The sequence below is a fragment of the Schistocerca serialis genome, chromosome 3, assembly GCF_023864345.2.
Source record: "Schistocerca serialis cubense isolate TAMUIC-IGC-003099 chromosome 3, iqSchSeri2.2, whole genome shotgun sequence".
Lineage (NCBI taxonomy): Eukaryota > Metazoa > Arthropoda > Insecta > Orthoptera > Acrididae > Schistocerca > Schistocerca serialis.
This window is the reverse complement of record NC_064640.1, coordinates 10,268,441-10,282,447: the sequence shown is the minus strand read 5'-3', so window position 1 is coordinate 10,282,447 and position 14,007 is coordinate 10,268,441. Positions and strand designations below refer to the sequence as shown.

General features: G+C 37.3%; 1 protein-coding gene across 1 annotated transcript in view; it reads left to right on the top strand.

The window, feature by feature from the left end:
* Positions 1 to 13,307, top strand: part of LOC126469667 (probable chitinase 2) — a 323,373-nt gene extending 310,066 nt beyond the window's left edge. Inside the window, exon 8 of the mRNA XM_050096816.1 lies at positions 12,671 to 13,307. Within this exon, the coding sequence (XP_049952773.1) occupies positions 12,671 to 12,916 (246 nt within the window). The 3' untranslated portion in view covers positions 12,917 to 13,307. The remainder of the gene's footprint in view (positions 1 to 12,670) is intronic.
* Positions 13,308 to 14,007: the final 700 nt, after the last annotated feature.

The window sequence follows — 14,007 nt, the reverse complement described above, 5'->3', positions numbered from 1 at the left end:
TCTATTTCTACTCTCTGTTTCCTATTTTTCCCCCAGGATTAGTTCTTTGTTTAAGTAATAAGTTTTTTAGGTCCTCTTCATCTGGTGATTTTGTTGTTAACAATTCAGCATGACTTCATAGGTGATTCATGCACCATTTTCTTAACTTCTTCATACATAATATTTGCTGACGCTTCTTGTATATTTGCTAGTTTTAAGATTAGCCTGACTATGATTCAGGAATTTTATGTGTTGTCACCCAAGCATTTTAGATATTACTTGACATTAAGGCTTGTAGTTTGCCCATTTATGACATAATTTATAACTGATTTTAGTTGCCTAATAGGTTATGCTCATGTTTATTTGTATACTGATTGATGTTTTTACCACCTGTTTGTTATTTTTAAAACTTTATTTCCCTTGTAGAACTCAAGTCTTTTACCATTGTCATTTAAGCTGTCCTCTTCTAAGGTCCAACAACTGAGTCATTTATTTTTTATGTAGTACATGAATTTGGGTCTCCAGTACTACAAATACTATCCTGTAAGCTATTTTTTCTAGTAATGTCATCAACTCATTATAAAATAATTGATTTTTTGCAGCATTTCAGCATTGTAATTTGGAATAAACACAACTAAAATGACTAAAGGACAGATTTTTATAACCATTTATAACTCTCTTTCTATTGGGATGAATGTTTTGCATGTTGTAATTCAGCCTGAAGCACACAAATCTTTCCTGCTGTTTTGTAATTTTCCAGTCTTTCTTATGGAATGTTAACTTCCATAGAAGAGCCTCACAGAGCATGTCATACTACAACACTGCAATTTGCCATTGAAACAACACTCTACAGTTTTTACGTAACAGTTTAACTTGTGAACAGCAACATTCATACTTTTCACACACACAGGTGACTGGTTTTATAAAATTTCAGTAGGTAAATACAATTATATATAAAATTATGCAATGTGCTAATGTTTATCATGCATAATACTAGGCCTAGAAATCCATCAGTTTGCACAAGAAAAAATACAAACCTTTCACTGTTTTACATTGTAGCACCTCCAGTAAAGCAGCTACACTTCATTGTATCTACAACAGCAAAAGTGCCTAAAAGTAACTTCTGATCTGTATTTATTTAAATATCATGACAAATGAGAACCACATCATGTGATATATGCAGTGCTACAAAACAAAGAACATCACCTTTGTCAGCTTCACCATTTTAAGTATGTTACGTATCCTAAATATGTTTTTAAAATTCTACATTGCTCTATGGGTAAATTGGTAATACTTTCAACATAAACAGACATGAATGAATTTTCACTCTGAAGCACAGTGTGTGCTGATACAAGACTTCCTAACAGATTAAAACTGTGTGCCAGACCGAGACTCAACCTCCTGTGTCACAGGAGAGCTTCTGTAAAGTTTGGAAGGTAGGAAATGAGGTACTGGTGTAAGTAAAGCTCTGGGGATAAATTGTGAGTCATGCTTTGGTAGTTCAGTCGGTAGAGCACTTGCCTGCGAAAGGAAAAGTTCCCCCCATCGGAAGTTAGGGTCCTCCCTCGGGCATAGGTGTGTGTGTTTTCCTAAGTATAAGGTAGTTTAAGTTAGATTAAGTAGTGTGTAAGTCTAGGGGCTGATGACCTCAGCAGTTTGGTCCCATAGGAACTTACCACCACCAAAGGAAAAGGTCCCAAGTTTGAGTCTTGGTCTGGTACACAGTTTTAACCTGCCAGGAAGTGTCATAAACAAACATGTTCTTAAGTTGTTGAAAAGTTATACTCACCGATAGTGATCTAGACACCACTCCAAAACTACTTTTATGCAGCTTGTCTGAGAGCAACATTTAGTTTTGTGAAGTGTATGCAACTAAAAACTATACTCCAGTAATTATGTGTATGTGAAATACTGTGCAAATATAAGACTGAGTCCAGTGTGTAGGTCAGATAGTCAATATATACTGTTTTTGATTTCATCAAACCATTAATTAATTGTTTTACCTGGTAAGTTTAGAATCTTCAAGCCCTCCTCTTACACTTCATCATGCATTCTTTTGGAAATTTTTGCTACAGATGGCAGTGCATCGTTTACGGGAACTAATGCTTAAGTAATATTTTATGTGTACAAATAATAATAATGGAAAAATTTATAAATAATGTATTAGTCAACTGGGAATGCTAACAGAAAGGTATAACCAGAGTATGGAAAGAATCAAACCTGGAATATAAAGAATATGAAAGAGTGGGGAAATGTCAGCAGAAGAGCTAGTGGGTGAAAAAAAATAAAAACAGAAGGAAAAAAAGAGAAGGATGAGAAAACCTGCAAGAGATTCTGATAACAGAACAGAAATAAGATAGCTGGCATATATCATGTGAGAAGCTATTACAACAGCAAAAGCTTCAGCTATATTGTGGTTTTGAATCAGGAGATGGATAAATACACCGAGTGGCTGAAAGTAATGAGGATGCCCTGGATTTGATGTCGGTCTTCAGCTGCTGATGCATTTGTCTCCATACAGTCCTGGTGAAATGAGTTTCTAACATGCCACATTGAAATCAGTGGTGATCTTACTCACAGTAGGCTGTTGATTGTCCCATGTGGCTCTGTAGAGGCAGTGAGATGTCATCTATTAGTTGTCATGTGCAACAGTTTATGGGATCAAAAAATTATCTCTGTGATACTGAAAATTCACCCTAGATGCTGTTGGTAACCCAAATTCTTGTAAAATCTCCTATATGCTATCAGTCATGTGTCATGTACCAGTAATCTCCAGACATTCAAAGTCAATTAACTCATGACATGCTGCCATGTTCACTACACACCTGTGTGTAACAAACTGCTTATATGTCAAGTCTAGACTAGTCTATAGTTGAACCATATGCTGCACTTACCTGCAACATCCAGGCATCATACACAGCACATCTTTAAATGGGAAAACTCTTCCCATGACTTTTGACCTCATTTTTTATTTAGAAATGTATAGGTTCAGCTAAGATGCAGGACATATCAGATCTTGCCTTACAGTCAGGGTCATACCGAGAGAGTGACAAGATGGCAAGATAAGGTCACCACCAAGAGCACATGTAATAACTATCTGGGGGGACTTTAAGAATTAATCAGGATGGGGCATGATTTCTTCTGCCTCTCATGTTTCAATATTATACACATGAGAAGAAGCCTTGCCATTGGCCTGTAATAGTAGACACACACAGCTGCCACAGAGCCACTTTTATAGTGTCATATCATCCAAGTACCGCCATCAAGAAATGGCTGCTACTAAACAGACCGCTATCACTGACATGGTTTGTGTGGCATCAAAGTGCCTCAAATGGAAGCTCTGTATCTCATACTGAAAAATGTGCAGCTTATTTTTGAGCCAAGTACAGCCCAGATAGTGATACAACAGAACTAGTAAACAAAATAGTTGTCATTAAGTCACATATGATAGAGCTGATGAAGAGCACTTAAATGGCTTCCCATTTGGATATTTTGAGGTTTTTCAAAGTCAGGATTAACCCTCTATTGCATGTTGTTGCCATCTGACAATAAACCATAAATTTATGTATAATGTTAAGGAAACCACTCATATATGAATGATGTTGCTGTCTGGCAACAAGCATTATGTTGCCATATGACAAAAAGCCAAGGAACTTAATAAATCAAAATTTCTATGTTCAACCTGTCTTATAGTATTTTGTGTGTCAGACCCTACAACCACTTTTTTTTTTTTTTTTTTTTTTTTTTGCTGAAATTGGTTTCATTAAAAAAGAGTCATGCAATATATGGTTAATAGATGCTTATCTGAACACTGAATTAGCTTTGAGGATATTTGTGACAGTACCAGTGACTGCAGTTTCGGCAAATTAAAGGTGGTGAAACACTACTTACGATCAAGCAAGGATGAAAACAGCCTGTAAAATATAGCTGTCTTGCTGAAGAAACACAACACAGCTACTAACTTGGCTTCAGTGACATAATCAGGGCATTTGCTTTGTTCAGAGTGAGGAAATTCAAAGTAAAATTGAAATGAAAACACAATTCCAGGAAAGTAATATATGGGGAACCAATAAAATCTGTTCTTTATTATAGATCACTCATAGATTTTGTGTCATTTTCAATTTTTTACAAAGTTTATACAAGTTTAAATGCAAACATTTCACGTTAGGCGCTGTTGTGACTGTTATTGATACAGAATAAAGCAACAAGTTTATTGTTTCTAGTCACTCTTTACTTGTATCCATAATGCATTTCAAAGGTTTAAACTTTCACCATCAGGTGGATTTGTCTGTGTTAATATGACGTGTGTTGTGTTACAACTTGTGGGGTAACCTGTGGCACTGTCTGAAACAAAACACTATTTCAGAACATGGCTCTGTGGACATCTTTGACTAAAAACTAAATATAAATGAAAATATGAAAATAAAACAACTAAAGTAGAATAGCTCCAGTGGAACTAGGTGCAAAAAACATAGGAGAGTGATTTCCTCTTTTGTGGAATTCAATTTCTTTACGCAGTACAATTTTGCTAGGAATTGATCTTGTTGTTAGCTGACACAAGGAAGTTCAGTGGTTCTCCATAAATAGCTGGAAGCTGCATTGGCTGTGGTTGACAGGCTCCTGGCTACTGCCCAAAGCTGTGGCAACATCAGCTGGTGATAAGATCTGCAACACCTTTGGTGCCACTGGGATCTCCTGGTGACCTGGTTGATGCTGCGTCTCCTGATACACAGCATCAGAATGGGCTGTACTCACTCAAGTGTGATTGGCGGACAGTGTGGGTTTTAGCATCACTGGGCAGAAGGCAAAAGAGGGAACGGCCCATACAGCAGGCTCCTTGTTCCTAAGTAACAGGTATGAGGTGCTAACCTGAAATGATAATACTTCTGAACCAGCATGGGATGCCTCTCCTGTTGGGCCAGTAGCTGATTTTCTTGCCCAGTCTGGACAAATGCTGAAGGCAGCTATGCTAGTTATTGGGAGCTCCATCACTATGCAGGTAATGGAAACCTTCAGGGAAATAACATGAAGGGTGGTAAATAATGCCAGTGTGCACTCGGTGTGTGGCGTATTTATTGCAGTAAAGAACTCAATAATATCTAGTGACATTATCTCGGATTCCAAATGTAAATGAATTTGGATGAAGTTAAACATCAAAGGTTAGCAAAAATGGTAATCAGATACTTTTATAGACCACCTGAGTTGAAAGCTGTAGTGGTAGAGTGCTTCAGAGAGAACTTGCAGAATATCATTATTGATTTTTCTGATCTTGTTGTTGCAATGTGGGGGTGACTTCAACTCACCAGTTATAGACTGGGAGAGTTGTGGTATCAAAACCGATGCCAGAGACAAGGATTCATGTGACATGATTCTGAATGCCGTGTCTGAAAATTACTTCAAGATGCCATAAGTGAAGCAGTCATCCATGTTCAACATTTGCTTGTGCTTATTTAAGATGTTTCAGTTAAGTGAAAATCCCACCAATTGTGAAGTAAACTCAGATTAGTAAAGTTTATGAATAAAATTAAATGGTAAGAAACTGGGTTAGAATGTTGGAAGAGAGGCTGTACTAAGGTTCATGACACAGTTTGACATAGGCATCTATCAGCCATCATCGAAGACTTGGTGCAGATATTGATGCAAAATTTAAGAATACACGTGCTTTATAAGTTCATCATTACCTAATGAGTTTCCTCAAGTTGAAATACGGACTCGACAATGATAATGATGTCAAAATGAGACAATTCAATGAGAATGGAATTCTCAGGCCGGTTATTCACTATGATCAATGCCTTAATACTGGGGGAAATGACAATGAAAATGAGGTTAAGCTACAGAATTTCATTTAATAACCAAACTAATTTTTAAAATGCTGTTGAGTTTTATCACAGGAGGTACTGAATTAAACTGATGAAAGGAGAAAATATCAAAAAGGCAGCACATGAAGCAGGCAAAATGGAAGACAGGCGTCTAAAAAATTTGATTGACAGAAAGTGCAAAATGGCTAAGGGGGAATGGCTAGAGAAGATACAGAAGAATAGAAGCATGTATAAGTAGGGGAAAGACAGATACTTCCTGTAGGAAAATTAGAGAGACCTTTGGAGAAAAGAGAAGCACCTGTATGAACATCAGTAGCTCGGATGGAAACCAGTACTAAGCAAATAAGGAAGAGATGAAAGGTGAAAGGAATATACAGAGGAACTCTACAAGGGAAATGAACTTAACATTAATATAATATAGTTCTGGGTGGAGATTTTAATTTGCCGGATATAGACTGGCAAACTCAAACATTCATAATGGGTGGCAGGGACAAAGAATCCAGTGAAATTTTTTTAAGTGCTTTATCTGAAAACTACCTTGAGCAGTTAAGCAGAGAGCCGATTCATGGCGATAACATTAATATGTTCACCTTCTGGTGACAAACAGACCCGAACTATTTGAAACAGTTAACGCAGAACAGGGAATCAGCGATCATAAAGCGGTTACTGCATCGATGATTTCAGCCGTGAATAGAAATACAGGGTGATTCAAAAAGAATACCACAACTTTAGGAATTTAAAACTCTGCAACGACAAAAGGCAGAGCTAAGCATTATCTGTCGGCGCATTAAGGGAGCTATAAAGTTTCATTTAGTTGTACATTTGTTCGCTTGAGGCGCTGTTGACTAGGCGTCAGCGTCAGTTGATGCTAAGATGGCGACCGCTCAACAGAAAGCTTTTTGTGTTATTGAGTACGGCAGAAGTGAATCAACGACAGTTGTTCAGCGTGCATTTTGAACGAAGTATGGTGTTAAACCTCCTGATAGGTGGTGTATTAAACGTTGGTATAAACAGTTTACAGAGAATGGGTGTTTGTGCAAAGGGAAAAGTTCTGGACGGCCGAGAACGAGTGATGAAAATGTAGCACGCATCCAGCAAGCATTTGTTCGCAGCCCAGGAAAATCGACTCGCAGAGCTAGCAGAGAGCTGCAAATTCCACAATCAACTGTATGGAGAGTCCTACGAAAAAGGTTAGTTATGAAACCTGAACATCAACTACCCGAGGCGATGGATCGGCCGCCAGGCAGCCCGTGACAGAGCACTTCATCACTGGCCTCCAAGAAGCCCTGATCTTACCCCCTGCGATTTTTTCTTATGGGGGTATGTTAAGAATATGGTGTTTCGGCCACCTCTCCCAGCCACCATTGATGATTTGAAACGAGAAATAACAGCAGCTATCCAAACTGTTACGCCTGATATGCTACAGAGAGTGTGGAACGAGTTGGAGTATCGGGTTGATATTGCTCGAGTGTCTGGAGGGGGCCATATTAAACATCTCTGAACTTGTTTTCGAGTGAAAAAAAAACCTTTTTAAATACTCTTTGTAATGATGTATAACAGAAGGTTATATTATGTTTCTTTCACTAAATACACATTTTTAAAGTTGTGGTATTCTTTTTGAATCACCCCGTATAAAAAAAGGTAGGAAGATTTTTCTCTTTAGCAAAAGTGAGAAAAAGCAGATTTCAGAGTATCTGACGGCTCAACATAAAAGTTTTGTCTCAAGTACAGATAGTGTTGAGGACCAGTGGACGAAGTTCAAAACCATCGTACAATATACGTTAGATGAGTATGTGCCAAGCAAGATCGTAAGAGATGGAAAAGAGCCACCATCGTACAACAACCGAGTTAGAAAACTGCTGCGGAAGCAAAGGGAACTTCACAGCAAACATAAACATAGCCAAAGCCTTGCAGACAAACAAAAATTACATGAAGCGAAATGTAGTGTGAGGAGGGCTATGCGAGAGGCGTTCAATGAATTCGAAAGTAAAGTTATATGTAATGACTTGGCAGAAAATGCTAAGAAATTTTGGTCTTATGTCAAAGCGGTAGGTGAATCAAAACAAAATGTCCAAACACTCTGTGACCAAAATGGTACTGAAACAGAGGATGACAGACTAAAGGCCGAAATACTAAATGTCTTTTTCCAAAGCTGTTTCACAGAGGAAGACTGCATTGTAGTTCCTTCTCTAGATTGTCGCACAGATGACAAAATGGTAGATATTGAAATAGACAACAGAGGGATAGAGAAACAATTAAAATCGCTCAAAAGAGGAAAGGCCGCTGGACCTGATGGGCTACCTGATCGATTTTACACAGAGTACGCGAAGGAACTTGCCCCCCTTCTTGCAGCGGTGTACCATAGGTCTCTAGAAGAGCATAGCGTTCCATAGCATTGGTAAAGGGCACAGGTCATCCCCGTTTTCTAGAAGGGACGCCGAACAAATGTGCAGAACTATAGACCTATATCTCTAACGTTGATCAGTTGTAGAATTTTGGAACACATATTATGTTCGAGTATAATGACTTTTCTGGAGACTAGAAATCTACTCTGTAGGAATCAGCATGGGTTTCGAAAAAGACGATCGTGTGGAATCCAGCTCGCGCTATTCGTCCACGAGACTCAGAGGGCCATAGACATGGGTTCTCAGGTAGATGCCGTGTTTCTTGACTTCTGCAAGGCGTTCGATACAGTTCCCCACAGTCGTTTAATGAACAAAGTAAGAGCATATGGACTATCAGACCAATTGTGTGATTGGATTGAAGAGTTCCTAGATAACAGAATGCAGCATGTCATTCTCAATGGAGAGAAGTCTTCCGAAAATTGTACTGAAATGCAGGAGGATCTGCAGCGAATTGACGCGTGGTGCAGGGAATGGCAATTGAATCTCAATGTAGACAAGTGTAATGTGCTGTGAATACAAAGAAAGAAAGATCCCTTATCATTTAGCTACAATATAGCAGGTCAGCAACTGGAAGCAGTTAATTCCATAAATTATCTGGGAGTACGCATTAGTAGTGATTTAAAATGGAATGATCATATAAAGTTGATTGTCAGTAAAGCAGATGCCAGACTGAGATTCATTGGAAGAATGCTAAGGAAATGCAATCCGAAAACAAAAGAAGTAGGTTACAGTACGCTTGTTCGCCCACTGCTTGAATACTGCTCAGCAGTGTTGGATCCATGCCAGATAGGGGTGATAGAAGAGATAGAGAGGTTCCAACAGAGAGCAGCGCTCTTCGTTACAGGATCATTTAGTAATCATGAAAGTGTTACGGAGATGATAGATAAACTCCAGTGGAAGACTGCAGGAGAGACGCTCAGTAGCTCGGTACAGGCTTTTGTTGAAGTTTCGAGAACATACCTTCACCGAGGAGTCAAGCAGTATATTGCTCCCTCCTACATATATCTTGTGAAGAGACCATGAGGATAAAATCAGGAAGATCAGAGCCCACACAGAGGCATACCGACAATCCTTCTTTCCATGAACAATATGAGACTGGAATGGAAGGGAGAACCAATAGAGGTATTCAAGGTACCCTCCGCCACACACCATCAGTGGCTTGCGGAGTATGGATGTAGATGTAGATGTACAGATTATACTCACATATGTTAATCGTAATTAGTTCAAATATGAAAATACAAATTTAAGTAGGCAGATGACAAAACAAGAGGGGAAGTAAAAATATTCCAGCTTGTTTCATCACAGAAAGAGAAACAGAGAGGAAAAGAGAGAGATAGTATGCAGGGGGAGGGGTGTAAAAATTGTAGAGCAAGACTAAGAGATGAATACAGTAAGCAGACTCAAATGGATAGGTTGCAGCAGCAACTCAGAGGTGAAGACCTTTCCACTATTTATGAAATGGGACAAGCATGTGAGAACTGTGGTAGGGAAGATGAATGGTTGACTTCAGTTTACTGGGAGAATTGTAGGAAAGAGTGGTTCACCTGTAAAGGAGACCACATATAGGATGTTGTTGCAACATATTCTTGTGTACTGTGTGAGTGTTTGGGATCTGTACCAGGTTGGACTGAAGGAAGACATCAAAGCAGTTCATATGCAGGCTGCTCGATTTGTTACCAGTAGTTTCAGACAACATGTAAGCATTATGGAGATGCTTTGGGAACTCAAATGGGAATCCCTGGAGGGAAAGAAACGTTATTTTTAAGAAAAACTGTTGAGAAAATTTAGAAAACCAGCATTTGAAGCTGACTGTCAAATGGTTCTACTGCTGCCAACATACATCGTGTGTAAGGACCATGAACATACAAGAAAGTATGGCTCATATGGAGGCTTATAGACAGTAATTTTTCCCTCGTTCTATTTACGGGCAGAATAAGGAAGGAAATGACTAAGTAGTGGTACAGGGTACCCTCTACCACACACCGTGTGGTGGCTTGCAGATTATTTCTGTAGATGTAAATATAGAATTATATTATAGATGTGATCTATACACCAAAACATAATATTGCTAATAAATGAAATATGAAATATAAACTTCTTTAATTAAATAAATATTACTCTTTATTATTTGACAATTCTGACCATTGTGTGGAATTGTGTTTTATTCACCTCATGATATACATTCGCAATCCATTTGGCTTGCATACTGGAGACATGTCAAAAATTTATAATAAAGTTACAATGATTTTTACACTAATAAATAGCAGCACTATTAAATAATAACACTATAGGGATATTTGTTAGAATACGTAATACATTGTATCCAGCTCAAATTTCCAGTTTGTCCTGCATAAATTCATCCACTGAGTTATAACATTTCAGTGTCAGAGCCTCATATAGCTTTCTTTTAAATGGACCTAAATTCATCTACATTAACGTTTTCCCTTTTAATTTATTACAAAATTTCATTTGCATGTATTGAGGTCACTGGGCATACAGTCTTAGGCGTTGGGTGGGGAGCATAAAATTTTCTTTGTTTCTAGTATTGTGTGAATGTACAAAATAGTTTCCATCAATAATTCATGTCTGATGTACAAAAATATAATAATCACATATATGTTTAGGAATGGCAGAGTTAACATTTTAAGTTTTCTAAATAATGGATGACACGGGTCTATGTGATTTCCAGTGCACATATTTTGAATGATTTTTTCTGTATTTTTAGTATCCATACTTATGTTTGTTCAGTTACCCCAAAAAGGGATACCATATGTAATAATGGACTCAAAGTAGCTTGTTTATGCTACTTTTCATGTGTCCATGTCAGTTGCAGTTGATTATATTTGCATTGCACATGCAAAGATGCTCAGTTTCTTTGATAGGTATTCAATTTGTTCCTGCCTGATCAAACTTTTATCTATATTTAAACCTAAGAATATGACTGAGTGAACTTCTTCTATATCTTGGCTATTGTGAACAATCTTAATCTGCTCAAATTTTGACTGTTCGGTTTTGAATTGCAATATGTGAGTCGTAGATATACTTAGATTCAACCCACTTAGCTGAAACCAAGTTTCTAAGGTACTGAGGGTACTGGTCACCTATTTGGGAATTTTTTCCGAATCCTGATGTTCAAGTAAGGCAGAAGTATCATCCAGTTATAAAAGTAATATGTGCCATTTAAAGTGATGTTAACTATTTGTTTTCTGTTTGATAAGTAGGGTTTAAGCCATTGTAGGGCACTGGCGCTAATGCCATACTTTTCAAGTTTGTAAACAACCAATGTGTGGTTTAAAGAGTCAAATGTCTTTGTGAGGTTGCAGAAAATTCCTGCACCTTATTTCCTTTGTCTAATGATGTACTTATTTACTCAATGAAACTGTTGACTGTATCTATGGTGTTTTTACCCTGCTGAAAATGAAATTGATTGTTTAGAATAACAGAATATTTTGCAATGAAGTTTTGGGTTTGGGTGAGAGTAAGTTTTAGATATGACTGGAAGAGTTGAGATAGGATGACAATTTCCCATAATCTCTCTTGATCCCTTCTTGAAGAGTGGTTTGACTTCAGCACATTTCAGTACCTCTGGGAAACATCCCTCTTCAAAACATTGATTTGTTATTTGATCTAGTGGGTTTGCAGTTTTATTGTGTACCGCTTTGGTTACTTTAGTGGATAGTCCATCCCAACCTGCACATTTTTTGTTTCTTAATGTTAGAATAGCATTTTCTACATCTTCCACAGAAACTTTTAAACATTTTGTGAAGTTTTCACCCAGATCAAAGGGATTTACTTTATTGTGATAATCTGTTACATCTACATCAGACTTTGCTACATCTATAAAGAATTAATTAATGTACTGTGGTATCTGAGCTGGACTTACAGTAGTATTTCCTTCAATATCAATTTCTGAAATTTTGTGATTACAGGCATTTATTACACCTAACTCAGATTTAATGACTTAGTACACAGCCTTTGTCTTATTTTTATGATTTAAAATTAACCTGTTATTTGCCAGTTGTTTTGCGCCCTTCACAACTCTTTTAAATATGGTTTTATAGAGTCTAACATATTCAATGAAATCAATACCTTTATTGTGTTTTAATTCTCTGTGCAGTTGCCTTTTCCTTACACTAGAAATTTTCATGCCATGACTCCACTTTAATTTGTCATTTTATTGCTGCAGAGTCTAGATGGAAATGTTTCATTAAAGACACCAAGAAAACTGTTTTGGAATTTCTCAAAGTTTTCATCACTTGAGTTACAATGATCAATAGGCCATTTTTTCTCATTTAGCTTCTTACTAAATATTAGCAAGTTTTCTTTGCTAAGGTTCCTGTTCATGTGGGTTCTCATACATGAAATGTTCGTGTCTGTCTGTGGCAGCTCAGTGAAGTAAATGCTACTGTGCCTCCTTCACCTGTTCATAACTGCCATACAAAGTGCAATACAATTTCTTGATTACAGGTAAATCTGGCCATGAAGCTTGAACTGGGTGGTATCATGGTGTGGCCTTTAGATACAGATGATTTCCGTGGCGAGTGTTCTGAAGGCATCTATCCTCTAATGCACACAATAAACAAAGCAATTGTGCAGTCATCACAGCAAAAGAGTGACTCATCGGGTATGAAGGCAGCTGATTCTACAGCAGCTGCTTCTTGCGGATGTGCATCATTGATTTTCCTAAGTTTTCTGTATTTATTCCGACTATAAGATAATTTTTGATAGTTATACTTCTTCTATGCATTAAAATGCAGTGCTGAGCCACATGCATATGATCAGAAGATATAATGCTCAGACTTTCAACTTACACAGCATCTGTGAAATTAATTAAGAACCTTTTTCTGAGTGCGACTATTTTCTCTGTAAACATTCCAGTGTCACTCTGAATTTACTTGTCCTACATTAAGTTTAGAAATTTTGCATTTTTGTACATTCACTATGGAGCTCTTATGTTTGTAATTTTTGAAGTAATTATCTTACAAAAGGATATTCATGTTATATTACACAACTTCTTTTCGTAAATGTAGGATCATTATTTTACTGTGAACACTTGATGTGTGGATGTAATATTTGAAACTTAAGTACAGGATCTTAAAACAGATTTAGTGGTTGATTTTGAGATATGAATTGTTGCCTTTCTACATGTGATTATACCATATTTAGAAGTTGAATACAGTCTCCTTCTGCCAGATCTACTTTTCTAATGACAGTACACAGTAACGGTCCAGGTAAGAGGTAACTGAAGCTGAGGGGGAGGTATGAATTAGTAGTCAAAGGCTGACATGAATAAGGGCAGAAAATGATAGAATCAATTAGTAAACAGATGAAATAAGAGTATAAACAAGAAGTTAATGAGGACCTTGATGACAATGGAATGGGGTGGTGGGATTGATTTTCAGAAATTTTACACAGTAATGTGTATTATCCACAAATCAGTTTGGTGGCAGAAGCAACTGCTTAGGTGAAAGTTTCTGTTGTTCTTCATACTTAAAATTTACTGAAAATGACACTCACTGGAGGGGAAAAAAAATTAAAAAAAAAAAAACAGAAATTATTAAGCCATTCAACATGTGCACAAGGAAGTAATTATTTGTAAATGTGATATTGCTGATATTTGTGTTATGGGTATTAGGCTGCTGTCCAAGGCACATTTCTCTGTCTAAAACTTTGTTTTCCAATCTGGAGATGTCATCAAAGGTTTTAATGACTCAGAAAGAAGTTAAAGACTCAAACAAGCTCAGCAAGCCAAACTGCTTATATGCATCCAAACAACAGTCGGTTCATGATATAAAAACAGTTTG